This window comes from Meleagris gallopavo, chromosome 12 (assembly GCF_905368555.1).
Source record: "Meleagris gallopavo chromosome 12, MGAL_WU_HG_1.1, whole genome shotgun sequence".
NCBI classification, from domain to species: Eukaryota; Metazoa; Chordata; class Aves; order Galliformes; family Phasianidae; genus Meleagris; species Meleagris gallopavo.
The window spans coordinates 5,033,087-5,059,359 of NC_139415.1; the positions used below are offsets into that span (position 1 = coordinate 5,033,087).

General features: G+C 36.5%; 1 protein-coding gene across 1 annotated transcript in view; it reads left to right on the forward strand.

Moving 5' to 3' along the window:
- TRPM1 (transient receptor potential cation channel subfamily M member 1) overlaps nucleotides 1–26,273 on the forward strand; it is a 70,976-nt gene that overhangs the window by 22,486 nt on the left and 22,217 nt on the right. Inside the window, exons 2-13 of the mRNA XM_019619415.2 lie at nucleotides 8,614–8,693; nucleotides 9,490–9,685; nucleotides 10,849–11,062; nucleotides 11,730–11,854; nucleotides 12,517–12,688; nucleotides 15,256–15,430; nucleotides 17,559–17,682; nucleotides 20,841–20,913; nucleotides 21,730–21,830; nucleotides 23,862–24,035; nucleotides 25,046–25,180; nucleotides 25,636–25,686. Of these exons, the coding sequence (XP_019474960.2) occupies nucleotides 8,614–8,693; nucleotides 9,490–9,685; nucleotides 10,849–11,062; nucleotides 11,730–11,854; nucleotides 12,517–12,688; nucleotides 15,256–15,430; nucleotides 17,559–17,682; nucleotides 20,841–20,913; nucleotides 21,730–21,830; nucleotides 23,862–24,035; nucleotides 25,046–25,180; nucleotides 25,636–25,686 (1,620 nt within the window). The remainder of the gene's footprint in view (nucleotides 1–8,613; nucleotides 8,694–9,489; nucleotides 9,686–10,848; nucleotides 11,063–11,729; nucleotides 11,855–12,516; nucleotides 12,689–15,255; nucleotides 15,431–17,558; nucleotides 17,683–20,840; nucleotides 20,914–21,729; nucleotides 21,831–23,861; nucleotides 24,036–25,045; nucleotides 25,181–25,635; nucleotides 25,687–26,273) is intronic.

The following is a 26,273-nucleotide window of genomic DNA, read 5'->3' on the forward strand; positions in this document are numbered from 1 at the left end:
TTATTTGTTTTGTAGGTTGAATCTTTGTTTTGTTCTTTAGTGTTTTTTCAGTGTTCTTTAGATATCAAAATTTGTCAGTAATGCTCTCTAGAACTCATTGTTGGTGGCAAGCCTTCTGATAAGCAAACCTCTTTCTGTGAGCATTTGTTTCTAATTTGGTTTATCATGGGCCAATGTTAGGTTGGGTATTATTGAAATTTTGGAACAGAGTAGGGCATTATTTGTGGTGTTTTTTCTCACACCAGCAAGGGTTTGCAGTAAAGAGGTTTTACCTGTGAAAGATCTGTAACAGCAGCAACCCCATCACATTTGAATCAACAATGCAGCTGTCATTTGAAGCAGTGCTGTTTTGCTGTAAAACATATTAGGCTCAGAGATCAAGTCTTTGAATGCTCCCTCACCAAAATCCAACCTACATGCTGCTCCTGGGTATTCACATACCAGTTGTTCAGCTGACTGGGGAGCCAAGGAGCTTTTGACACTTTTTACCCCCAGCTCTTCAAATCACAAATCTGTAGGACAGTGCTCCCATCCATCCTCTAGCAATCCAATCATTCGGCTGAAGCACACTTGAGGATTTGTGGATAGACATCTCAGGGTAACAGTTATTCCAAGAAGACCTATTCTTGTATTCCCTTATGGGTCAAAAGGCAACTACAGAGCTCCTGGCCCATGTGAGTGTCCCATAATGCCCCTAATTCAGCCTTTAAAAATCTTCTCCACTCGTGTGCTGTGGACTCTGCATTTTTTCCTTACCTCAGGAGTAGAGAGTCAAATTTAACCTTGCCTATCCTGGACCCTTCACTCTGCGTTTGATACCAATATGACCCATGCTAAGAAACTACTTTTTGGCCTCATTATGTATTTATCAACACCATTCAAAATATGTTTGTGATGTAATGACGTGTAGGTACATATAAGTTTATCAAGTTTCACCCACAGAAAATTTAAAATGTAGGAGTCTTTTTAGAAAATTTTAGGCGTAACTTCAAAATTCTAAGATTTATTTATGGAAGTTAATAAATACTTTCATAATCAAGTTTGAAATTTTATAATAGTTTAATTTAAATGGTACATTGCAGCTAACAATTTAAAGTCAAATACGTTGCTAAGTTATGCATAATAGTTGAACCTTGAATGATACTTCGTGTCACTAAAGGCAAAGCATCTTCTGCGCTGTTTTCTGGGTTGTAATATGCACTGTTGAAGACAGCTCAGGTCTCCTTTCTGTTTAGAGAAAAACATCGCGTGAAACATCTCTGGAGATAGCTTTAGGTTCCAGGATATCTACTAATTTTTTCCACTCATGGATTCAGGGGTTTTGTATGGGGGGTACGGCCTGAAGTGAAAATGGACCCTATTTTCTGAAAACTGTTCTTATCTGTGAACAACTATAAACTCACTTGAAGTCTACCTTTTCTCTTTTGCCCTTTGTGATTTCTTCTCTCCTAAAGCATTCACGCTTTCAGAAGGTTCCCAGTGAATGTTGGCAACTCTTAGTTGTTTGTAGTTAATACAAAGAGTATTTTAAACGTACTTCGTTATTCTCTCTAGGGAGTAACCTAATCCTTGAATTCCAATTCTTCCATAGTGATTTCTAAAAGATTAAAAAGAATATTTCTGTACAAACCCTGCAGCCCAAAAGTTAAATGACCTGGAAATACATTCTTTTTTGAAAATGACAGAAAGCAGCAGGGTACAGAATGTGGCTGATTGCATTGTGGTGTATTTTCTAAAGCTTACGTATTAGCTGACGCTCAGAAAGTAATTGCTTTACTGAGTGTAAAATTACCCACAACAAGTTGCAATTTTTCAACAGCTCAAACTGTTTAACAGAATTCTACCTGAAGAATCTTGCTTTCAGGAAAACTGTATGTACTACGAAATGATGTTGATTTCCTAAAGGATATATATATTTGAAAGAAGAGCGTGTGTATTCACAAAAAGTAGAAAAGATAAGTAAATATTTATTATCTCCTGATTTTAGGGACTTCTGGGGTATGTATATATTGTATTATATTGTGATTATAGAATTTTTACTTCATAGTATTTTTAAAATATTTCATTAACATGTTTAGCTGTTAACCTTAAATAGTGGCTTTCTTTTACCACATCTTGAAAATGTGAATATAATAAATTATTCAAGTCTACGTGTTTTGTGTGCTGTGCGCTTAAAGTAATTAGAACCATGCACTTAAGAACAAACTCTTCACAGATATGCAGTATTTCACAAATCATGTGTTTCTACTCATGATTTCCAGTATTTCATAGAGAAAAATAATAAGGTTTCAAGCTGTACCACTGTATCACATGTGACAAATCATCACTGTTAACTGGCTTATCAGAAGTTTTATAGAAGTTATCTCTAAACTTGTAATTTGTACCTCTTACGATAAGGGAGTGCTTACATTTCTAACCTCCTAACCTAACAAAACATTTTAAATAATTTTTGCTCGAATAGCTCAAAAGCTCAATGCTTAATAATATGGACAGAAATGGCCCAGATTGCTATCAGATTGAGTTGTAATTAGAGTTTAAGTCCATGGTTTTTGCATCTGCATAACAAAGTGCAAGTTAGTCTTTGATGGCATGTATAATTAATTTCTATTGCCACAATTTTCTAAGCCACAAATAAGCAGGAGACGTAAGTAAGTGGACAGCTTTAGTTAGAACATTGGCTTAGTATTGTAATGAGGGAAGTATTTTGTTATGTTGTTTATGATTTCATGAATATTGATAGGTTTCACAAAGTGAGATTTGAGGATATTGAAACATACAAATATTCTTCGATAATAGCATTTCTCTATTTCAAGTTAGAATAGACTGTATCAAAGGTTCATAGTTCAAAGTATTATGAAGACATAACTTGCATGCAATCTGGGAGTGTCTCAACTTCCTTTGCAACTACCTAGCTAAGAGTCTTTACATTAGGGCAAGTAATTAGCATACAAAAATCTTTTCTGAGCCTTGTCAAATCTAAACAGCAGGATTGTCTTTCATCTTCAAGCAAGAATTAATAACAAATTATAATGGTAAGTAGTAATTGCCTAGTACTTGGTTAACATTGTGTTAGAAGCTGCTTGTTCTCTCTTCTTACACATCCACTTTGCTGCACTAGGCTGCATGAGAATAATTACTTGTAGAAAGGGCTTATTCCACTGGCCTTAGATAAAATTGTTTAGCACTTCCCACCTTCGTATCTTGGTGTCAGTTTCTTACTTTTGCTAGTTGTTAAGTGTTTGGAGTAAAACGGCAGTGTCTGCTGTTAAGACTGAAGGGTTTTTGGAAAAAGAAAGATCCAAACTGGATCTCTGAATGGAAGTTCGGATACGCGTGTTCCTCAACTCTGCAGCTTCCAGGATGGGATAAAGGCTACATTAGGATTTGGATATTTAATGATGGAAGTAAAATTGGTAACAAATGGAAACTGTACATTAACATTACAATTTCATAGGAAATATCTTCCTCAAAATTTTGTACAGTAAGGGGCAGTGCAGGGCAGTTAGAGGAATGCTTTTTCTGTCTTAAAATGTGGCAGGTGTAAAGTGGTCACCAAGACTTTCTCTGTTCTGCAAGGGAAACTGCTACAAAACTGCACAAGGCATGTTCTCTGTGGGGAAGCACTGAGCCAGGTTTTTCCGCTCTGTTCTACAAATGTTTGTTAAGTTACTTTGTTTGGCTGTGCCAGCTGTGTCCTTACATTGATGCTGAGCTGTACCCAAGCAGCTTTATGTGCTTCTATGTTGGGTATCTGGGCTCAGCTAGCACACTTTACTAGTGTGCTGGAGCTGGATGTACACAAACGTGGCAGAGCAAGCCAGCTCTGCTGTGGTGTTGAGGCTGTAGTCATTGCTCTCTTTTCCATAGCTTCTGGGAAAGCAGAATCTCCACGAGATGTGGTATAATTGTGTAAATTTGGGAAAGGAGAGCCTATTATTTCCTTCTCGTATCTTGTTTCCACAAACTAATTCAAGTGGACAGGAAATGATTCCTATTGTTTTGGCAGATGCTTGCTGCCTGCCTCACCAGCCAGTCCAGAACACAAAGCATAATGAAGGCATGAAACACTGTTTATTGGCTTTCACATCATCAGCAGGAGTGATTACTGGCTGAGTTTGAGATAATTCAGATGACAGGTTTTTTTTTTGTGATAACAGTATTGCTAACTGGCACTGCCATCTTGCCTGTGTTGTTTGCTTCATTCATGGACCAAATGGTTCCCTGGCTATCTTGCTGGCAGAACACAGGGTCAGTTTGAATCATATGAAACTTATCTTGGGATGAGAACAAGAATTGTTTTGATGAAACAGACTTTCATTTGAAGGAATCTTATAACTATCTTTACTCCCTTTTTGATGCTGATTAGCAAACAATATAGGAGATCCTCCTTCTTGCAAGTATTATTTGATATTTCACATTATCAGTAACATCCCAGTGAGCATTGGAGTAGTAAAGAGAACTAACTCCATCAGCCTCGGAAAGCCGAGTCTATTGCAAATTCAGCACGAACCTGTGCAAACTGGATATGTAGAAGAGACCCACAGATATTTGTAGTGGATTTGAGGTAAAAGGATAGCTTGTTTGGAAATGCAACTCAGATATACCACTTGCAAGTTTCTTCAGCTACGGAGAAATGAAGGTGCTTATTTCTGGAAGAAAGGAAAACTAGAGAAGTACTTATCTAGGGATGGTGCTTCAATGCTTGTAAATGAGAAAAAGCACAAGAACTGCTGGCCAGACATGAGTCTGCTCTAAAGCTGAGAAGCTGTGTACCATGACACAGCATCTACACTGGTTGTTTCAGATGTCCCATTTATGACCCTCTGAAAAGAACCTGCCTATTAGATAGTATAATTGGGAAGTTGCCATTCAAAGCAGCTCAAAGTAGAAATCCCTCTAGTATTGATTTTTAAGTCCCAGATTCTGCTGATACAGCGATTTCTTTTTTTCCTAATTGATTATTGGGCAGAGTTGTTGTGTTGTTTTTTTTTTTTCCCTCTGATAACAGCAGTGGAATTTGATTACCTGAATGGTATTTACAGAAGTCTGTAGACTTGTTGACACAACAAATGTGCTTACACCACGCATGTGTTTTCACAGTCTGAATTTCATTCCACTTCCAGTTATTTCTTTCGTTCTCATCAAAATAGACTGCTGCCCAGGCAACTCCATTTTTATATTATTCTGTGTTTACTTTAGCCTGTATTACACCTAACACTTTTTTGGCCCCCTATCTCCTTCCTCATTGCATCTGTCCATGGCTCTGTGCACCAGGTGCTGCTGTCTGTGGGCTGGCTTCTCTGCTGCCCAGCTGTGCCCAGCATGACAGAGCTTCACTAGAGCACAGCAACTGGGAGCGTGGCTCTTACAGTAGGGCCCCAGGTGCCAAAGAGATGTCCTACAATGAATGCTGTCTGACTGCACGACAGGGGCAAAGTTTCATCCCATCCTGTGCCCAGTCTGCCAGGCTTGTCAGTTTGTCCAGCAAAAGCAGGTCCATATTGCATGGAGCGTCATTTTTTGGGAACGTTATAGTTGAGAGGACTGATTACACTGTTTTTAGGTCTGGTTGAGTTTGGGTTTTGGATGTACTCCAGTGACACTGCAACTCTCATCTCTGCCCTCCTTCCCCCCAACATTTTTTCACTTCCCAGCAAACAGTGGAGTTCACTTATGATATTACAGGAACAACTGGTCTTTGTAGAACTAATTCTTGTGTTTATTAGTGCTTATGCTCTAAAGGAGATATTCTTTTGGAATCTTAGTTTTGTTAACTCATTAGTTAACTTATGTACAAACTAACAACTTCAGTCTTTTCTGAAAGCCCTCTTTCAATGTTACTGGGACTAGAAAAATCCATGACAAGGAATCATAAATCCCAGCATCATTTAATACCATTTCCTGGCAATATGTTGATTTCCAGGTGGAAGACCAAGAATTTACAGTGGTTTGATTTGGTTTTAATCATAACTTAGGAAACTTGTAGTTAGTTTTCATGAAAGAGAACAAACGTTACTGAGCATCTAAAGTGTGATTTTTCCAAGATCAGGTGCTGTTAGGTACATCCAGAATTTGCAATAATAAGTAGGGTTGAACTTGATTACTATCAGCAAGTTGAGGTCTTGCTATTTTTTTTCTATTGTTTCTCAGAGGTCTTTTTGTTGCCTTTATCTTGTTAGTAGCATTTATTTCTCTTGCAATCCAACACTCCTGTTTCTGGTCTAAAAACTGTAGCTGAGCAGCCAGAGTTCTTTCAGAACCTATCTGTTCCACGGCTTTTAAAAAGTGCTTAATTTTTTAAAAACTCACAAGGGACAGTGTATATCCTTGCATTTTTTCTCATTTCAATCCAGACATAGACATGTACAGAATCTGTATCAAACAAGTGGGGAAATTACCCATTTTCTGACACTGAATATCTGCTCAAGTATTTGCACTGGATTATAATCAAGCTTTGGTTAAGCAGATTAAGCAGACAAAAGCAGTGAAACTTCAAAGGCTGACCAAATGTGCTGAGTTTTTATTTCTCGTGGTCTGTAATGCCTACTTTTGCCTTCCTCTCATTAGCACTGAAAAAATAAACCAGTGGAGCATAATGTGTTGTCCAACTGTAGTTCCTATAGTGACTGAGCTCTAGAGGGGTTTTGAGGTGTGAGAATGTAATGTTTTCAGGATAGCTGTAGATAATAGGTTTCCTATCACAGGGTTTTTAGTAATGAATGCACAGCTGAGAGCTCAGCTGTAATGTAGACCTCATTTTAGATACCAAGATGCAAAAGCTTCTATCCAAATACAAATATTAAATCTGTGATTTAATTCAACAGCTAAGTAGTTATTTTCAAGTACACAGAATAGAAAAATTTGTTCTTTGACAAGCTATGAGGTAAAGAAACAATCAATGACATGGTGTGAAAATCCAAGTTGTTCTGACATTCTAGCTTAGATTTTTCAGTGTTCTCTACAGAAGAGTTAAATGTGAAGCATCTATTGCCAGGTGTATAGTGGAGAATGCATCCCACCCTATGAAACTGATTTGGGCATTTCTGTCAATTGATCAATGATTTGCACACAAGTGCAAAAATTTACTGGGACAGAAAAACAGGTTCTTATTTAACAAGGCAAAAAAAAAAAAAAAAAAGTGGATGTGACCCCTGTATAAGGATCCTGTTAAGCTTGTTTTATAACCTTAAAAGTCCATCAGTTAGTATGGTGCGCATAAGCACATGTAACACCACTGAATGTAATTGTAAAAGGGCAGTGAGTTTGGATACTGTGTGGTTTGGGATTTGTTTATTCATCATGCTGTAGGCTGTGCAGCACTTAGGGGGCTACTCTGTTCTCTAAGCTAGTACCAGACAGGCTGACAGAGCTTTCTTCTGACAGAAATCTGCCGTTCACTTTAGTCAGGAAATCAGGTAAGGTTTTTACTACTTTTCTAGGGGAAGTCCCATTTTTTTAATGATGGAGCTCTGAAAGTTCACATCATTTTTAGCATTTTGTCTCTGCAAAAATTTCATTTCCATAGGGGAAACTAAAGCAAAACACATGGTTTTTCTTACTACTTGAAAAATGCATTAATACTAGATCCTTATTTCAAACTCAGAAGCAGCAAGGCAAGTTTATTCACATCATAAAATAGTGAGTGCTGTAACATTTTTAATTTAATAATCTTTTTAATTTAAAAGTTCCTTTTGAGTTTTCTTTATGAAATTTACTACTAAACGTTTGTTTAGTATGCCAATCATGATGGTACTTTGCCTTACTGATGACGGATGGACAAGCCCAAAAGTATGGGAAACTGGCCTGCGGCCATTTCTAAAGCTGCAGCCTTCAGCATTCCCAGACCTAACTGGACTGCAGTTCTGCAGTAGCCTCATTGCACGGATCCATGGTTCTGTTCTAGGTTGCCTACACCTTATGTTTTTTAAATGGTTGTGAGATTGGTCTAATTTAATCTAATTCACAAACACACCAAAATAGGAAATTTTATTTTGTTTTCAAGGTTGTTTTTCTCATTTTGTGTCACAGTTGTCACAGTAGCTGTGAAGTTTGTATTTTTTCTGTCAAATGTTAATTCACTTTCTTCCTCCCAAGACATATGCTATTGCTGAGTTAGGAATGACTTTAGGAATAACTAGAACTTTATTTTAAAGAGGAAAATCAGAGTCTGAGACTATTAATCAAACTAGAGAAAGTTTTTGGGAAGCAATTTCATTGTACAAATAACATTACTAAATTATTATTTGGATTAAATGCTGTCAATTTTCTTTAATTCACAGCTTAGGCTGTATTATTTCTGTACTACTTTGAGTCCATTTACTAATTGCTAAATTAGAAAGGAGCAACTGCATTTTTGGAAGAGCTCTGGATACCCTTTGTGCCATCAAGGCGAATATGTTTGTGTTTAAAGATTTTTACACAAGTTCAAGGTTTGAATTTTATCCAAGTTATAGAAAACTTACATCACCTACTTGCTTCATGGGTAGATGTATGTTGTGTTTAGAGCTGATTTACTGAATTCAATGCTTGTATTTAAAAATAAAATGGAAATGTTACTGTATTTGTCGCAGGAATATTTAATTTTTTTTCCTTTTATTTTTTTCTCTCTTTAAGGGTCAGAAGGCTTGGATAGAGAAGACCTTTTCAAAAAGAGAATGCGTTTATGTAATTGCCAACAACAAAGACGTTAGCAGGTAACATTTGAAATTTTTGCCTTAGCTGACAGAAAAGTTAATAACGATGAAACGATGGTCTATATTTGTGTTTAGATAGGTGAAAGTGGGACCAAGTTTACTTATTGCCCTTAAGGTGAGATTGTCAGACAACAAAAGTGCAAGGCATGATTTCACCCTAGTCTATATGGAGCTGTGGGTTGTAGCATACGTGATGATAAGGTTGTGCAGGAGGGACAGTGAGCTGTTAGTTCTTAGTATCACAGATGAGAGCGTATTTTCATACTGAATTTTGAAAGCAAGGATGTGCTATTGTGTGTTGTGTTGTAAATGATACTGTTCTTCACAGGTTTGGGTGTACAGCATTACCAATAACAATAGTATGCAAGGAGGAACGGATTTCTTAGTTCAAACAATAAGTGCTGCTGTGTGAGCTATCTAAACTGTAGTCCAAGATGTTTGGACAATGTAGCTGTTTGTTCCATGCTAGTTGTCCCCTCTGAGCATAAAACAGAGTCACTGCTCCTGTTCTGCACTCTTCTTCTCCTGTCTTTTAGCATAGAAATTCCATCCTGATTATTGTACAAGTGAAGTGAAATGTATAGTCCTTGCTTGTAAGGAAACACTTGTGGGCTAGTAATTCTGGCATTTGTGTGTATGTAAATGTGGCAGATATGACCTAGAGACGTTTCTGTGATCCATGTGGAGCCAGGTATGGTCAGCTGAATATCGCATGTATGATTTTTTTTTTTTTTTTAATCACAAAATGATACCGAAGATACTGTATTCAAATTTACTTAAAAATTTTAACTTTCAGGTGCTGCTGTGGTCAGCTCATTAACCAGCATATTCCACCTCCTCCAAGTACAACAGCTAATAAAAATGGAGAAGAAACAAAGCAAGTGGAAGCTCAGCCAGAGAAGTGGTCCATCAGCAAGCACACCCAAACGTACCCAACTGATGCTTATGGAAACCTTGAATTCCAGGGAGGAGGACATTCAAATAAGGCCATGGTAAGGCCATAGCCAACTCTATGATACTCATTTCATATGCTAGATTAATAGAAACTTGCCGAGATTTCAGCTTGCACAATATATAGTTTGTTGAAACCAAAGGAATTCTCTTCAATTCCTTAGAAAGATGTGGACAGGATGGTGAAAAAGAGCAAGTAAGAGAGAAGTGAGAATAAAAAAATAATACCTACCTAGAGAGCACCTTAAAATATCTTGAAGAAACACCTTCACTGAAGTTACTGTTAGTAAATATCATCTGGGAAGGCAATAATGCCAAAGATTGTCTTGTTAGATTGTGGGCCAAATAACCCAGGCTGGATATACATATTTTTTAAGGTTTCACATCTAATAAAAATAAAAATGAATCTAGCTTTCCTGAAAGACAGAAGCTTCTTGAAGCTGGAAAATGGACCTTTAAATTTTCTGAGCAGTGGAAATAACAACATTCAAGTTTCCACAAAAAATCTCTTTTTGTCTTGCCACTCAGATCCAAATCCTGGATTTGTTATTCTCTGTATTTGCTTCCATATCTCTCTGCTAAGACTGCCAGTTGAAACAACTCTGCAAAAACTCATCTAAAATATATAGGACAGCTTGATTTTTATTAGTGCTGATTGGTTTGTTTTTAAAGCAGAAATAAGCACTAGTTTGTTCTGTAGTTGTGTTTCATAGAGTAATAGTTTGAAAAGGTATCACAAAGGCACAATTCAACTGTGAGTAGTAGAAACTGTTCTTTCAGACATCGGATACTTATATCCACAGTGACTGGGATAACCATAACATAGGCCTCTTATTTCTCGTAATGATCACTGGGTCTCTAGCAGTCAAACCAAGATTTTAGGAAAGATAAAAAAAGCAACTTCCAGTCGTTTGGAACAGCTAGCCTCCAACAGTGTAGGTTTGTTACAAGAGCTTGCTCATAGTCAGTTTTGAAGGAAGGGAGAAGAAAGTGGTTCTTTTAAATTCATCTGTAAATTCCTAATAGCAAAGCATTTCAACCTATTTCTACTAAATATAAACAGCAGATAAAATTAACTTTAAATTGCTTAAAATTTGTAAAATTCTTCTTTTGAAATTGGGTCTTAATATAATCATTCTGTGCTTAGTCAATTGACAATTTACAGAATAGATAGAGAGATAATATCATGCATTGATCTTTTCAGTATATCCGTGTGTCGTATGACACCAAACCAGATTCTCTGCTGCATCTCATGGTGAAAGACTGGCAACTAGAATTGCCCAAACTCTTAATCTCTGTCCACGGAGGCCTCCAGAACTTTGAAATGCAGCCAAAACTGAAACAAGTATTTGGAAAAGGTCTGATAAAGGCTGCCATGACCACCGGAGCCTGGATTTTCACTGGAGGTGTTAGTACAGGTAAACAATTACCAGCACTTTTAGTTTACTTGAGAATTCACTGATTTTCAGTTACTATTCTTTCCCAAAGGCATGAGATTTAAGTCTTCACGGATAAGTTATTAGCCACTAGACTAAAAAAATAGAACTGTAATGATTTGCATTAATCTGCCCAGCCCAGACAGTAAAATATTCCTGAGTCAGTGTTGATTTGCATTACACAGTGTTTCCTCTGGAAAAGATTATTGTCTTTGATTTTAGTAGCAAGGAATCTACCACTAGTTATGGTACTTTTTTTTCAGTGGTTAACTAGCCTCTCACTGTTGGGGGTTTTTCAGGTGCTATTTTTTAAAATTCATTTTGTGTTAATACTGATTGTACCATTGATCTTCAAAGAATGCTGTGGCAAATTAAGTAACTGGGTAAGTCTGTCCAAGACATGAGTGAATTCAGAATAAGGATGTGAAAAAAAAAGCAAAAACAAAAAACAAGCCTCTGAGGTTTACATGCAATTGCAAAAAAGCATGGGTTTGTCTGCATTGCATGTTCTATTTTAAATAGGTACCAGTTTAGGTATTGAATGCAGCCAGAAAAACAGGGATCTCAGTGAGAAGTAAGAGGAAAAATTCAATATTTGGTAATCTCTCTCAAGAGGGACAAGATTTAATTCAATGAGATTTATCTATAGGTGTCATTCGTCATGTGGGAGATGCCTTGAAAGACCATTCTTCAAAATCCAGAGGACGAATTTGTGCCATAGGAATTGCACCATGGGGCATTGTAGAAAACAAGGAAGATCTGATAGGAAAAGATGTAAGTCTTTAAGGAATTAACATGTAATTAAAGTAATGAAATAGGCAGCTCATCTATTTGGAGTATTCATTTTCACTGTTTCTAAAGCATTGCTGAAATTAGAAAACTCCTTAAAGAAAAGCTGTTGTTCAAATATATTTGACAGTATTACATATATAACTGCAAAGTATACCCAGAGGTAGTGAGGTTTCCATTACTTTCAGTGTTAAAGTCCTCTCTGGCAAAAGTTCGTTTTAGGTTCTACCTTCAGTGTGTCTATGCTGAGTGCTTTATAAATCATTTAAGTGCATGTGTACAAGACTTGCATTTATTATAGAAAGGTATTCAGCAGTGGTATATTAATTTCTGGTGACTCCAAGCAGGAATGTAATTCCTAAAGCAGTGAGAGTAAGAAAGGGTGTGATCGAGGGCAGTACATCAATGAGGGTAGGTGAAAATGTAAAAGAATGTACAAATGTGGCTGTTATCCTCCAATGAAAACAGTGCTGTGAAGAGTTCAAGTTTTGAGTATAAAGACAAGCTTTTTTTCTAATTCTCCTATGTTTTCAATTATAAACATCTGGTTGATTTATTTCCTCATAAGATGTGTGCTTTTGTTGAACACTGGAGGATTTTCATATTTATTTCATAGTTCTAATCCAGTGTACCTAATCTTTTGACAGGTAACACGTGTTTATCAAACAATGTCAAACCCTCTAAGCAAGCTTTCTGTGCTCAACAGTTCCCACACCCACTTCATTCTGGCAGACAATGGTACTCTAGGTAAATATGGAGCTGAAGTGAAGTTACGACGTCAGTTGGAAAAACACATTTCTCTCCAGAAAATTAATACACGTAAGTACAGTGGGGCAAGTTGTAAACATAACACATTAAAGGAAGGGAAGGTGTAGAGGCTAGAAATACTTCATGGTATTGAAATTAAGTGTTTCTACCAGCTCTTCCTAGCAGGAGTTTGATCAGGACTGTGAGACTAAGCTAGACATACGCTGTGTGAATAGTGATGGAAGAGCCCACATCATAGAAAACCCAGAAAAGTAAAAGAAAATGACATAGGAGGAGGATGAAAAGATTGAAAAATAATAGTAAGATGAAGGTTCAAAGCAATAAGAATTTAAAGAAAGGAAAATATAAAATATTTATGCATTTCTGGAAAGAATTCTTAAGCATCAGTAAATGCATAGAATGAGATGATTTTCTGCACATCCCACTTATGGGAATCCTCTGTATCTCTGTGGCTTCTGATTCCAGGTGTTATTACAAAAGGGTTTTTTTTTTCTCTTTTATATGGATTGCTTTCATTTGAAATATTGCACTTAAAATTATGTGATCTTCTCGGCATAGCTCAGCATTTTTACTTTTCACATTGGCATTTTTATGTTTTGAGTTTCATGTAGTTTTAAAATTTATGTCAATTAATATCCTCTCTAAAACAATTTTCCAGATTTGTTTTCATCATTATTTAAGAAAAATGCAATTTAAATGACATTTTTTACTGAAAAAATTAGAGATGAAATAAATAAGAAATGCTAGTAATGATGGCTTTCTAGCAAGTTAAAGTAAATCAGAAATGATAAAGAGAAATGTATCAGTCTTAGATTCCATGCTTGAATTAAAAGCATGGAAATAGGAAAATAGACATCAATTCTACCAACTGTCTTTCTGATTTATGAGAAATGCCTTCAGAAGCTGTGTAGGCCCATAAAAATAAGAAAAACAAAGCATTCAGGATGCTAATTGCATTGTGCTGTACAAAAGTTTCCAATAGGGTTTAAGTTATCTTTACAGCAGAGCAGAAAAATGAAGTAGAGTACTGGGTAAGACTAAAGATACATGTAGAGATCTGCCAAAAGATATCTAAACTATTCTGGAAAGTCTTCAAATATTCTTTCTAACCTCCAGTTAACTGAAGAAAGTTAACTCACCGAAACTGTGCCTCTTGCCTTTGAGCATGGAGACAGTATCGCACACTGTTGCCCTCCAACAGACTTTTGAGATGGCTAACATGGCTATGCTTTTAACATCTTTGTCTTCTGCAGAAGTGCTGGGAGTAACATTATTAAAGAGAGCACTGGCTTGGAAGATAAGGAAGTCAGGGCCCTGAGGCAAGATGTTTTGTGTTATTTCTTTTGATACCACTTTGGGCTGGGGATATTGGTTCTGATTTAAGTAAGAGATTTTTCACAAGAGAGGCAAAGTTGGAAATACGTATAGGATATTTGAATTCTGTAAAGCTTTGCACTACATTTACTAGTAAAAACATACAGTTCTGTTTGTTTTTAATCACTTCAGGCACTAGCACCTCTTCTGGAAATTTCAGCAGTAGTCACTGAGGATTTCATAGACGCAGAGGCCAGCCAATGCTCTGTGATAACTCCTTATCAGAGCTGGAGTATACTGACAGGAGGTTGTCAGGAAGCTTCTGCTGTTTTATCCATGGTGTTCCCATTCTTCAGAGAGAAATGAAAACATGAAGTCAACTGTACCAAAAAAAAAAAAGTGCATCTTACTTATGAAATGCTGGTCATTTTACAGATTAAGAATTGAATTCAAATGCTTATAGTGGGGAGATTAGTCAGCCTTCAGGTAATGTTTTATCCTTCATTTCCCCATTGTGACTGAGACTACTGAGATTGTGTGACCTGTGGGCTTCCCTTTGTCATCCTATGCCTGGAGATCACAGTGAGGCAGGGACAGCAAAGGGATGCTCAGCTGTCGTCTCTTCCATCGGCCAGCCATCTCAGCCTCATGATAAAGACATCAAATTCATACTTCTGTCTTAGGAGAAAGCATAGGCATATGTGACCTTACTGAAGCCTTCCTGTAGGTAACCAAGGAAGAGTTAAAACATCAAAGACACAGTAGCAGGAAGCCATTCAAGTAACAGTGGAGCTAATAGTAATAGTAGGATCATGTTTAGCTGGTTTATCTGTGCATGGTGTCTATTGCAAGACATTACAAACAGTTCATTTTTGTCTGGTGGTGAGCAATTCAATTGTGTTGTGTATCACTGTTTTTGTATTCTCTTTTTTTTTTTTTTTTTTTTTTCTTTCAGCTGCCTTCATCTTAACAACCGAGTTTTCCTCTTTTTCCCTGATTCTCTCCCCATCCCACTGTGGCAGAGAAGCAAGCCAAGAGCTATGTGGAGCACAGCTTCCTACTGTGGATTAAACCACATCATAACTGCAAAGAGACTTGCTGTTTTCTATTTGAGACTTTGAGACAGTATACAGACACCTTCCTTGGCACTGGCTGTGAAATAAGCATAATTTTTCCTAACTGTTCTGGTTTTAAGTGATGCTGTAACACAGAAAATCGCATCCCTTCATAATATATCAACCTCTTAAGCTCAGTTTCAATTACACTTCTTTTTTGTTTCTGCTCTTCTGTTTTTTTTTTTCCAGGGCTGGGGCAAGGTGTTCCTGTAGTTGGGCTTATTGTGGAAGGTGGTCCCAATGTTATCTCCATTGTTTTGGAGTGCCTACGAGAAGAACCTCCTCTCCCTGTAGTGATTTGCGATGGTAGTGGACGAGCATCTGATATTCTGTCATTTGCACACAAGTATTCAGAAGAAGGAGGGTAAGACTGTGAGACTTTCACTAAAGCTGTGTCTTGCTCAGGGGAAACAATGAGGGATTATGCCTTGTTTTCCTGGAAAAAAAGCTCAGATACAAAATGTTCTTAACAGAGAACCTCTTAACGGAGGTATTCTGCTGTCAGATTTTGTTGCCTGTTTGATCTTTTCCTTGGTGCTAATGAGTAGTAATTGTTACTACTTCAAATGTATTTGACAGCCTATTGACATGTTCGGTCTCAGTGCAGCGCACTGTCATACAAGATCCATCAAAGTTTGTTGCATGATACTTGATGCTGAGTTGGATGCTTTAGAAGTGAGGAACATGTGGTTCCCAGAATTACTCCTTTTCTCAGGTCAGAGCTGAGTATTAGTAGTTCATGTATTTATGGAATACGTACTGCCTGCGTCTAATATGCTGTATGAATGACATTTGTGCTTCAAGAGTGCCAGGTTGAATAAATGTCAGGCTTTCTTCTTTTGCTTTTTCTTGTGTCTTTGATATTTCTTCAGAGCGTTGCTGCCATGATCAGAGCCAAACATTTGTCTGAAGCATTCTGCTTCACTGCCCAGATGAACCTGTAACAATAGCTTTCAATGCAGCGTTTTGTGGAATTTGTGACTTTTACGGTTGGTTGTCTTCTGTTTTTGTTGGTAGAGAGTGCAATTTATTCAAAGAAGATACAAAACATATAGCATAAAGCTCATCTTCTCTACAGAGTATAAGATCTCTCCTAATAGATACTCCTAATGGAAGCAGAGTAATGCATTTTCTATTTCAAATGCTGCTTCTCCCAGTCAAATAACATCTTCTCCATACTGTCTGTTAATACAGAATCAGGAAAAATGTGTATTGTTTTCATTAGAGTACATCACACCCTCTTCTCACTGAAGAAATTGTTTGTTTCCATGGCTGAAGTTGGAGCTTATATTGGATTAAACATTAACCAAATAACTGTTATTCTCAAACAGTCAGATATTATGTGCTTGAAGTGGGAAAGCAGCTCTGATGCTGGATTTTTGGGTTTACATATAGTACAGCTTTAATCCTACCAACAGAATTTGTGATGTCACGTCTTTCTTTGCGTTGAACAAGCCTCCTTAGATTAGATCAAACTTTATTTTTTTTTCTTTCTCATCCATCCCTCTTTATCAGCAATAGAAACTGAAGGAGCTTATAAAGATCAATCTGTTTGAGGTCTGCTCACTGCATGACTCTCTTCCCCAGTGCGCCTGTTGCACTGTCCGGTTTTCCTTTCCAATAATGATGATGAGATAAATATGTTCGCCTGGTAACACAGGTCTGTAGTGAGAAATTTCTGGCATCCCTTCTGTCAGATTACAAAGAATAATTTTCTCGCAATGAACTTTGAATTTTACTGCACTTGGCAAGCTCAACTGTCTCACTGATTTGATTGTCTGCTGGTAATGTTTGCTGCTACCTGAAAATATTTGTATTTTATTAGGAAAACAGTCAAAATGGATGGCCTCTGTTTCAGACTGGTTTGAGAGATCAGATGTTCCTGATCTTTGCTGAAATGTTTTCAATCTAATTTTTTCTTAGATCATCTTTGGGTTTTGTGTTTCTCAGGTGTGTATTTTGAGGTTTCACATAGTCCAGCAACTAAATTCTCTGTTTAAGAGGTAAAAGATAACCAAGGTGACATACTGGTAGTGTGAAATATTTTAGGGTTTTTGACTACGTGCAAAGTACCTTGCAACATTTAGAGGCAAAGATGCATGTCCAGTAAGGTGTACTGCTGAAATTCTGAAGGCTGAATTTAACAGAAGTATATATACACATTCACAGAAAAAATAAGAGCCATCTTGTAGTACAGAGATTCCATTCCAGGGCAAAAGGATAGCTGAAAATCCTTGCCAGTTTTTAAATAAATATTGAAGGGCTGAGATGCACAAGAGCCAGTCTGGGTACAAATTTCCTGATTACTGTTATTTTTTTGTAAAGTTCACAACTTTTCCATATTGAATGCAAAAATGTTGTGTGTTTTAATTTATTTTCAAATAAAATCACTGCTCTGGTGCAAGAAAAATCATGTTTCTCAAGCACCAGACCTTCCTTACGTATATATTAATTACAACAACGTCTTGTTTTGTGTCTCCTTTATCATTTAGGATAATAAGTGAATCTCTCAGGGACCAGCTTCTAGTAACCATCCAGAAAACCTTCAATTACAGCAGGAGTCAAGCTCATCAGCTGTTTATCATTCTGATGGAATGCATGAAAAAAAAGGAACTTGTAAGTGTCCTAAAAGTATTTCATGAAGATAATTGCTATGAGCAGACTTTTGCAAGTACTTTGAAGCATGATTCTCCCAGGGTTACAGTTCAACATTTTTTTTTCTTTCTTAAGACCCATAAGTATACATAATAATGCATTCATAAACCTAGACTCCTAGAAATAGAGATTTTGTCTTCTGGAAAGCCTCTAAAACCAGCTTCAGATTCTTCTCCTGTGTAAGAAGATATAGAGTCTTTTTCTACAAGACCCAATGTTCTTGATCCCAGTTGTGCATGATCCTGTTTTACAACAGGCCTGTTCTATATACAGTATCACTCAATATGATTAATGCCTGTCTACCATAGTTCAGCTGCTTAAAAAAGTGTGCTCAGGGAAAGAAAATCTTCAACATTCAAGTCTGTTGAGAAAGAAATCTTGAAAATGTGTTCACCGTACCTTTGCAGTTTTTGAGTGGTTTCTTCTGACTAATTGTCCTGGTGAATTTTTGTAAATATGATCTTTGCTGTGAGTTTTGATAAAATTCCATTTCATTCTTTTATCTTAAGCAACTGCTTTTTAATAGCACAGAAACAGTTTAATACATTTTTATATGGTTTTCAAATTACAACTGGAACAGACATAGCTGACTTTTTTTTTTTTTTTTTTTTTTTTGCTGAAGTTGCATATTTCTATAGATAGAAACAAGAGAATTAGCACATCTTTCTCCTCAGACCATGATTCTTTGGATTGCCTAACTCTATCACTAGGGAAGTGATGGCTATAGCACAGGAATTGGTAAAGAGAATATTTTAACCCTGAAGCTGAGAAAAGAATTTTTTTTAATTTCTTAGGAAAATTATGTTTCATGCTTCCTCAATATTAAGTGTGTTTTCCTTCTGCAGAGTGCACATTTTCTGCCTCTGGTCAGCTTAGAGGCAAACCATCATCTAATTTCTTCCCAAGCTTAATATAGTACACAATAAACGATCTGTAACTTTCTCCTTAGAATTTTAAATAAACAATAAACAGTATTCCTTACAGCACATACTCTTTTCACTGGGGAGTATAGTTCTGTTTAATAGAAGTAATTGTTTAATTGTTCAGTGAAAAAACTATAAATCCTCTTATATTACCCAAAGATATATTGAGGGAAGAAAAAACAGTATTTTCTGTGCAGTATTTGCTTGTGTCTTAATTTCAGCTGGGATGGAATAGTTTTCTATGGAACGTCTGATATGATGCTATGTGTTTGGTTCTAGGAGGAAAACAACATTGATAACACACTGATGTTTATAGTTACTGCTAAGCAGTGTGGTACAGAGCCAAGGCCATTCTTAGCAAAGGCCCAAGGAGCTGGGAGGGAACAGAATTAGAACAGCTGAATTAAATTGTCCAAAGGGACATTCCATGCCATATGGCATCATGCAGAAGGATTTTTGAAGGGGGTGGGAGTTGATCTTTTTCTCTTCTGCTGCTCAGGGGGGCCAGATGGACATTAGTCTGGGGGTGGTAAGCAATTGCTTGTCCATTACTTGTTATGTACATTCATATGTCTATGAATAGTCCTAACTATCATCCTTTTCCTTGTCTCTATCTTAGTAAATAGTTTTATCTCAACCACATGTTCTTTTTTTTTTTCCTGATATTCTCCTACATCTCACTGGGAAGGGGGGAGTGAGCAATTGACTTTGTGGTGCTCAGCCACCTGCTGGGTTAAACCACAACAGCTTGTTACTTAACATGAAGATACTGCATCAGCCATGCTAAACTTAGCACTATGATTCTCATCATAATACAAAGAAACTTCCCAAAATTGGTACATCAGGCTTTGTGCTAGTCCTCATTTCATATAAACAGTTCCGCAGTGATGAAAGTTCCAACCAGGCATTATTTTTACATTCTTCTTGAGCAATTAAATGATTGAAATTAGGAAATAACTTCTATCAGATTAGAATAATGCCTGATGCCCCAGTCAAGAAAAGTATACACATCCTCCAGAAATCTTGATAATCATCTCCTCTGGAAGAACTCTGAATCTTTAAGATGTGCAGATCTATTGCTCAAAACTCTTTAACTCCCATATAAATAAAAATGCAACTAGCAAGTAATTTGAAATATAAAGAACACTTCAGTTGTGAAGAAGCTTAATGATGTTTACTATTTTTTATTTCTTCTGCTTTGGAAATATGGACACTAAAATTGTTTTGAAAATTTTTGAACAGTAAGTCAAATCACTTCTTAAAGTATGATGCCAATGTATTACCTGTAGGCATACCATTAGGAGCCTACCTTTTCATGCATAAAGCCTGTACATCTAATTATAATTTTGTCCGCTTTCTTGTTCTGTAATACAACTTTTCCTTTAATTCTTTTATGTCTTGTTGTTGTGGCAAGCATTTATCTTTGTGTAGAAGTAAAATCTATTCAAAATGTTGAAAAAATTGCCATTCCTACTACATAATACTTGACATCTATATGCAAAGATGTTTTTGGAAAGTAAAAGATTGTTGTTTTTTTTTATCTCTATTCAGAAAGAATATAATTAATATAGAATACACTTTTAAATTATCATTGTTTAATATGTAGCTCCTTTAATGGCTAAGCTTTGTAGGAATTGCTGTTTTGAAAGGCAGAGAATTGGAATGGGCTCAGTTAAGCAAATATGACTAGAAGTATCTGATTTTTAAATTAATTGTATCTGTTCTGCTGGTCAGTGTGTGGCAAACCACATCATTCTGAAATATTTGAGTGTTATGGTCAATAACATCAAAGCTATCATAGTTATTTCAGATAGTTAGTGTTTCCTTTTTCCAAGTTGGCATTTCTCTTATTACTGCAAAATATGAGAAAATTATCAGTTTGCCCATGACAGTTTTGTCTCTGTTCGTGAAAATTCTGGGATTTGGTGAAGAATTTCAGCAAGTTTATCATATTTAGCTGTGTAGAGATTAGTTAGGATAACTCTTTTGAAAAAGTTTAAATCAAAATTTTTGTTGAAATTACAATTTCACAAGAAAAAATTAGTGGAACTGGATGTTTTGAAAAATTTCAAGTCTTAGAAAATAAACCTTTACCATTCTGCTCTATTTTTATTTTTATTTTTTTCCTATCTGTACGTTTAGTGTCCATCTTTCATGTACTGTAATTCTGTGTTTTGGTTTAATGCTGTCTTTTAGATCACTGTGTTCCGTATGGGGTCTGAAGGGCAACATGACATTGAGATGTCTATCCTAACTGCTCTCCTCAAAGGTGGGTTTTGCAAGGAAGGATGTATTCTGTGATTCCTAAAAGATCAAGTCTATACACTGTCTGAAGTTCACTCTAAATATTTAAATTTTTGGTTTATTTTCTTTATTCAAGGTACTAACTTGAAAATACTTGATTGCAACTCAGATCAGTTCAAAGTATAAAATCTAGTCTGAAATTTTTGTGTGGCTTTCCTCACCTGAGAGCCTGGAATGGAAATGTTGCCAACAGCTATACTGATATTTCAGCACATTTTATTGCAGTCCTTTCACATATTAATAAAGATAAAAGAAATGGCAGGAAGATTAGAAGACTGGCTTTTTCCAGGCCTCAGATTGTATTCTTTAAGCCTTGGGCAAAACTTAGGATCAGTTCTCAGTTTATTTGGAGAGTGTTAAGTTTACTGAAACAACATCTGTTTTCTGTCTGAATATTTATGGTTGATAGCAGGCTCAGTATGAGAACACAGGAGTCCCTAATGCTAAGTAAGAGATAAAGAGAGGAATTATTGTGCTCATATCTACAGCATCAGCCAAGGAAGCTGTGCGAAGCAGTCTTTTAGAACAGTTTAATGTCTATCTTTAGCTACAGAATATAAAGTCAATCTGGGAGCTCTAAGGGAAATAGAGAGTCTGGTTAATCCTTTTGAAATTAGGATTATGAGGTTAAATGGAAGATGCTGGAAATTGGTTTGGTGCATGCACCACTTTATAGTAAAATTATTCTTGTGATAATAAGCTTGCTGGTTTTTAATTCTTGGGAAAGGGAATTGCAGAAGGTTGTTCAATTATGTTTCATCATGCATATGTTTCTGTTTAGGTACCAATGCATCTGCTCCAGACCAGCTCAGCTTGGCTTTAGCCTGGAATCGTGTAGACATTGCACGCAGCCAAATCTTTGTCTTTGGACACCACTGGCCAGTAAGACCATGTTATTTGCTAAAAATTGAAAATAAGTTGTCAAATATTAACTCCCTGGATTTTGTTGGCAGGAGGAATATTATTGAATTATTGTTTATGATGAGCTGATGGAGAGCATTTCATTAATTAAGAATGACCTGTTTGTTTTGAAATTTGCTTAGGCTGCCACTTGCAAAAACTTAATTCTGGAAAAAAAAAAAAAAAGCAACTTTGCTTTTTATCTCATTGACACATGCTAGTAGTTGCTGAAGTCTCTAACTACCTGTCCAAGTATGTATCAAGGCTGAATTTCATGGAGATGCTTTGAAGTAATTGCGTGTCTTGCTTCCTTTATAGCTTTGAAAATGTTAGTTTGGATTAATGGAGCAAAATGTAGACAACCAAAGGAAACCGCTGCTGAAAACACCTCTGGTAGTGCTGTGCCAAGCAAACTTAGAAACAGTTCTTTAGTAAAGCTTTAGTTTCTGCAGTGAAATTTTCCTTCTCAAAATTTTAGAATGTGGTGCTGCTCTGGTTCAAATCAATGCTGAATCACTGTGGTGCCTTTGTTTATCAGTATAACTAAAATGCTCTATTTAAGCCACTTCTATTTCACTGTATTGATGCTTTTTGTTTTACTGTTTGAACCATCTGGTGTTGAATTACCATTGTATTATGAAGAAATCAGCCTGCACAAGATAAAGTTGACTCTAAGGATTCTTATTTTTTTTTAAGTTAGATGTCCTTCCAGAAACTATACAATAAAATGAACACTATTCACGTGTGTGTTTTATATAACGATGAGATTTATTTCATTGAGAAGCCTGTTTAATTAAAATTCTAATGAATGGTGCTGCAGATATAGCTTTATTCCTTTACTTATAGTAATGTTTTCAAAGAAAAATTCAATTTTCATTGAAATGCTTACAAAGAAAGAATTAAATGATCCTAAATATTATAAAATATTATTGGCATAAAAGATTTTGTAGAAATGAATGTCCCAGTCTCCCTAGTACTGCACTTAAATTCAGATGTACCACCTGGCAACTGTCTGTCCTATTTCATAATCATTCTCTGCAACATTCTGTGGATCCACTGTCAGCTAATTGTGGTAAATTGTCATTTTTAATCCATGAAGAATGTTTTTTGGTCAGGAAGATTCAGCCCTTATGTTCTGTGAGTTGCCAGATGCAGTTTTGTCCAGGCTTACAAATGTTTCATGATAGCCAGAAAGAGAAGTTTTTTTTTAAGGTGGAGGAAAAAAAAGAGAAAACAAGCCTTGTTAAACATTAAAAACAAACAAAAAATACAGCAAGCTTGTTTCTCTAGTTTTCTGGGCAGTGCACAGATGTTTGTAATCTGATGCACATGGAGGTTATGTAACCTAAGTGTTAGCTGGAGTAATTTAAGCCTCCATATCACAGACAAGTAGTGTCAAGATACTTGCACGTGTGCCTTCCTGTTTTGGGTAGATAGCTTAGAAGGGGAAAGAGTCAGAAGAGACTAGATATGCCTGAAGATCTATAAATATAAATATTGTCTGCAGAGCCTAAACTAACTAGTCAGGAGCTCTCTTTTCTCCTTCTTTCTGCTTCTGCAGTATGGATGCAATTTGGCATTATGCAAGATCCTTGTTAAACACTTGTCCTGCTTGTTGTTTGTTTGTTTGTTTGTTTGTTTGTTTGTTTTGACAACTGTAACTTTTCCTGAGAGGAAAGAAGCTGAAGCTGACATAAGCAGTGTCTTTTCCCAGATCTCTCGCGCTGAGTTTTGGGAGAGAAAGCCTATATGTTAAATCCCACCACAGGCTGCCTACTTCACTACTTGACTTTCAGTGTTATTGACTGTATTGGAGATAACAGCCTGGGGTTTTTGCTTTTGTTTTTTTAAACAAGTAAGCCAAATAGTTTCATATACTTAAAGAAATGATAATTTTAAGTAGATTGCATGTGCGAAGTGGTGACTGAGAAACAAGTTCAGTAGCAGTGTATTCGTGAAATAGTGGTAGTGCAATTAAGTAGATTCCTAATACTTGTGCATTATTAAATTAAGCCTTTAGGAAGCCTTACAGCTAGTGATGGTACAGCCCCTGAGAAGGAAAAGAAATCTCCAGCAGTTCAGACTAAAGCAGCCAGAGCAAAAGGAAAGGGGAAGAAAAAAGGAGGAAAAGTAAAAGAAGAGCCTGAAGAAGAAACAGATCCAAGAAAGCTTGAACTCCTGAACTGGGTGAGGTGAAAGTACTTGTATTAAAACTGTTGAAAAGTTTGTTTGCTTTTTTTTTTTTTCCCCCTCTCTCTGTATACATATCTATTAGTTTGCAAAGGTGGGATTTACCCTTCTATGAAACTGTATGGGAGACTGAATTATCCAGACAGTACTAGTTTTTAAGAGTCTTGCAAAATGGTGCATGTGGTATTCCATCATCCATAAGAAAGATATCTATATCTGTATCCATATGAAAGGAGATTTTAGATAATCACTTTTAATTCCTTGTAGGGCTTTAGTGGTTTCCAGTCTCCCCTTTATATTTCATTCAACAAATCCATTTTCTGTGCAGGAGTTAACTGTTTTCAGATCACTCAGCCAAAATGATTAAGCCATCCTTGAAATCAAAGGGAGAGGGAAACATGCATTTTCACTCTACAGAATGCTCATTTGCACATTTCCAGAGGATTGACATTAGAATTCTGCAGGGGTGCTGCTGTTCAGTCTTTGAGCCAGGAATGTTTCTCATCCTATGTGCACTACATGCAGCTGTACCACAACAGTACAAGTCAGTGCCTATTTGCTGCCTCTTCGTTTATCAGAATGAAATAAGGACACTAGTGAACATCTTCATCCTCCCTTTATAAAAATATTTATCAAGTGAAGGCAACTTAAATTCCACCTTTTCTAAGTGCTTCACCTTCCATTTGCAGTAGATTAGAGTGTTTTGTTGTCTTAATTCAGGATCATGCATCAAGGGGTCTGCTGCTCAAGGCCTTTCCACCTTTATCACTGCATTCTAGCCCTTTAGGCAATATTAAGGGATGATCCATTAGACTTTGTGGCCAACATTTTTGAAAGCCAATGGGTGAATTGGTGAAAGAGGAGGAAGTGATCCTTAACAAACGATAAGTCATCATCGGCATAATTGGAAACCTGGGAATCTCTAAAGTAATGAAAATACTGATGATTGTTGGCCAGACACATCTTCTCTGCTTGTGTGATCTCGTGTTCCCTGTTCTGTGATTCAGGTGAATTCGCTGGAGCAGGCTATGCTGGATGCACTGGTTCTGGATCGAGTGGACTTTGTTAAGCTACTCATTGAGAATGGAGTTAACATGCAACATTTCCTCACTATTCCTCGACTGGAAGAACTTTATAATACTGTGAGTAAGAAGAAGTAAAAAAATGTCCTGTGATATCTTTTCTACTGTATAGGAATGACCTTTTTCTTCTCTTCCTTCTGATATATGCTTTTGAAATGGTTTGGTTTCTAAAAAGCTTTGAGCCTTAAAGGTACATAGAAGGTAAATAGCATTAGAGGGAGCCACTGCTATTATACGTAGTGTCCTAATGTTTCCCTGCATATGCACGTTCCTGATGACTAGGCTTGCAGCAGCTGTGGCTTGAATCAAGGATCCTGAACTACCATATAAAGGGCTATAAGAAAAAGACTATGCAACTCTTGATTAATACTGTGTATGTCACTGTAGCCTAGTTCCTTATTTTCAACCCTGTAGAACGTAATGGCACATAGTTGCCTTAAGTTCTTAGTGTCATTTTTGTTTGTGTAAAATATGAATTGTTGAAGCTCTAATGGAGTAAATAATTTTTGTTTCAGAGATTGGGTCCTCCAAATACACTGCATTTGCTAGTTAGAGATGTGAAAAAGGTAAGCTTAAAAGCTGTGTTACATTTGCATAATTATATTAATGATATGAGTCAACAGTAGAAGCAAGCATAGCATGAGTGAAATTAGATGATAGCTATTAAGAACAGGAAAGTCAAATGACTTTTCAATTGAGGTAAATAATGATAACAGTCTAATTTGTGGATGGCTGTATTGCACTGCTGGTAGTTGAAAAGCTCCTAGTAGTGTGTTGTATTATTTAAGATTTAGATATATTCTTCTTCACAATAGACTCCAAATTGAGTACTACACAGGAGGATTGAAGGGAAAGACTTGCTAGGTTTAGTAGAAGCTGCGCTCCCCAGCAAAGAATTTCTTCCCTTTTGTTTGTTGCATTGCATGTTTTTTAGTTAGTTTGCTCACAAGTAATCCTACTTTTACTTGGGAAAAACTGTCTTGTCTCAGTGCTACAAATCCTAAAAATGTTGTTTGTTTCCACTACATGCTCATTAGTTCGTTATCTATTGACAGGGTTATATATTTACTCTCATTGAAGTTTTGGAGCTTTTATTTCATAAAATTTAACTACAAGGAATAGTCTTCCTTTTTTTGAAAGGAAACTCCCATTT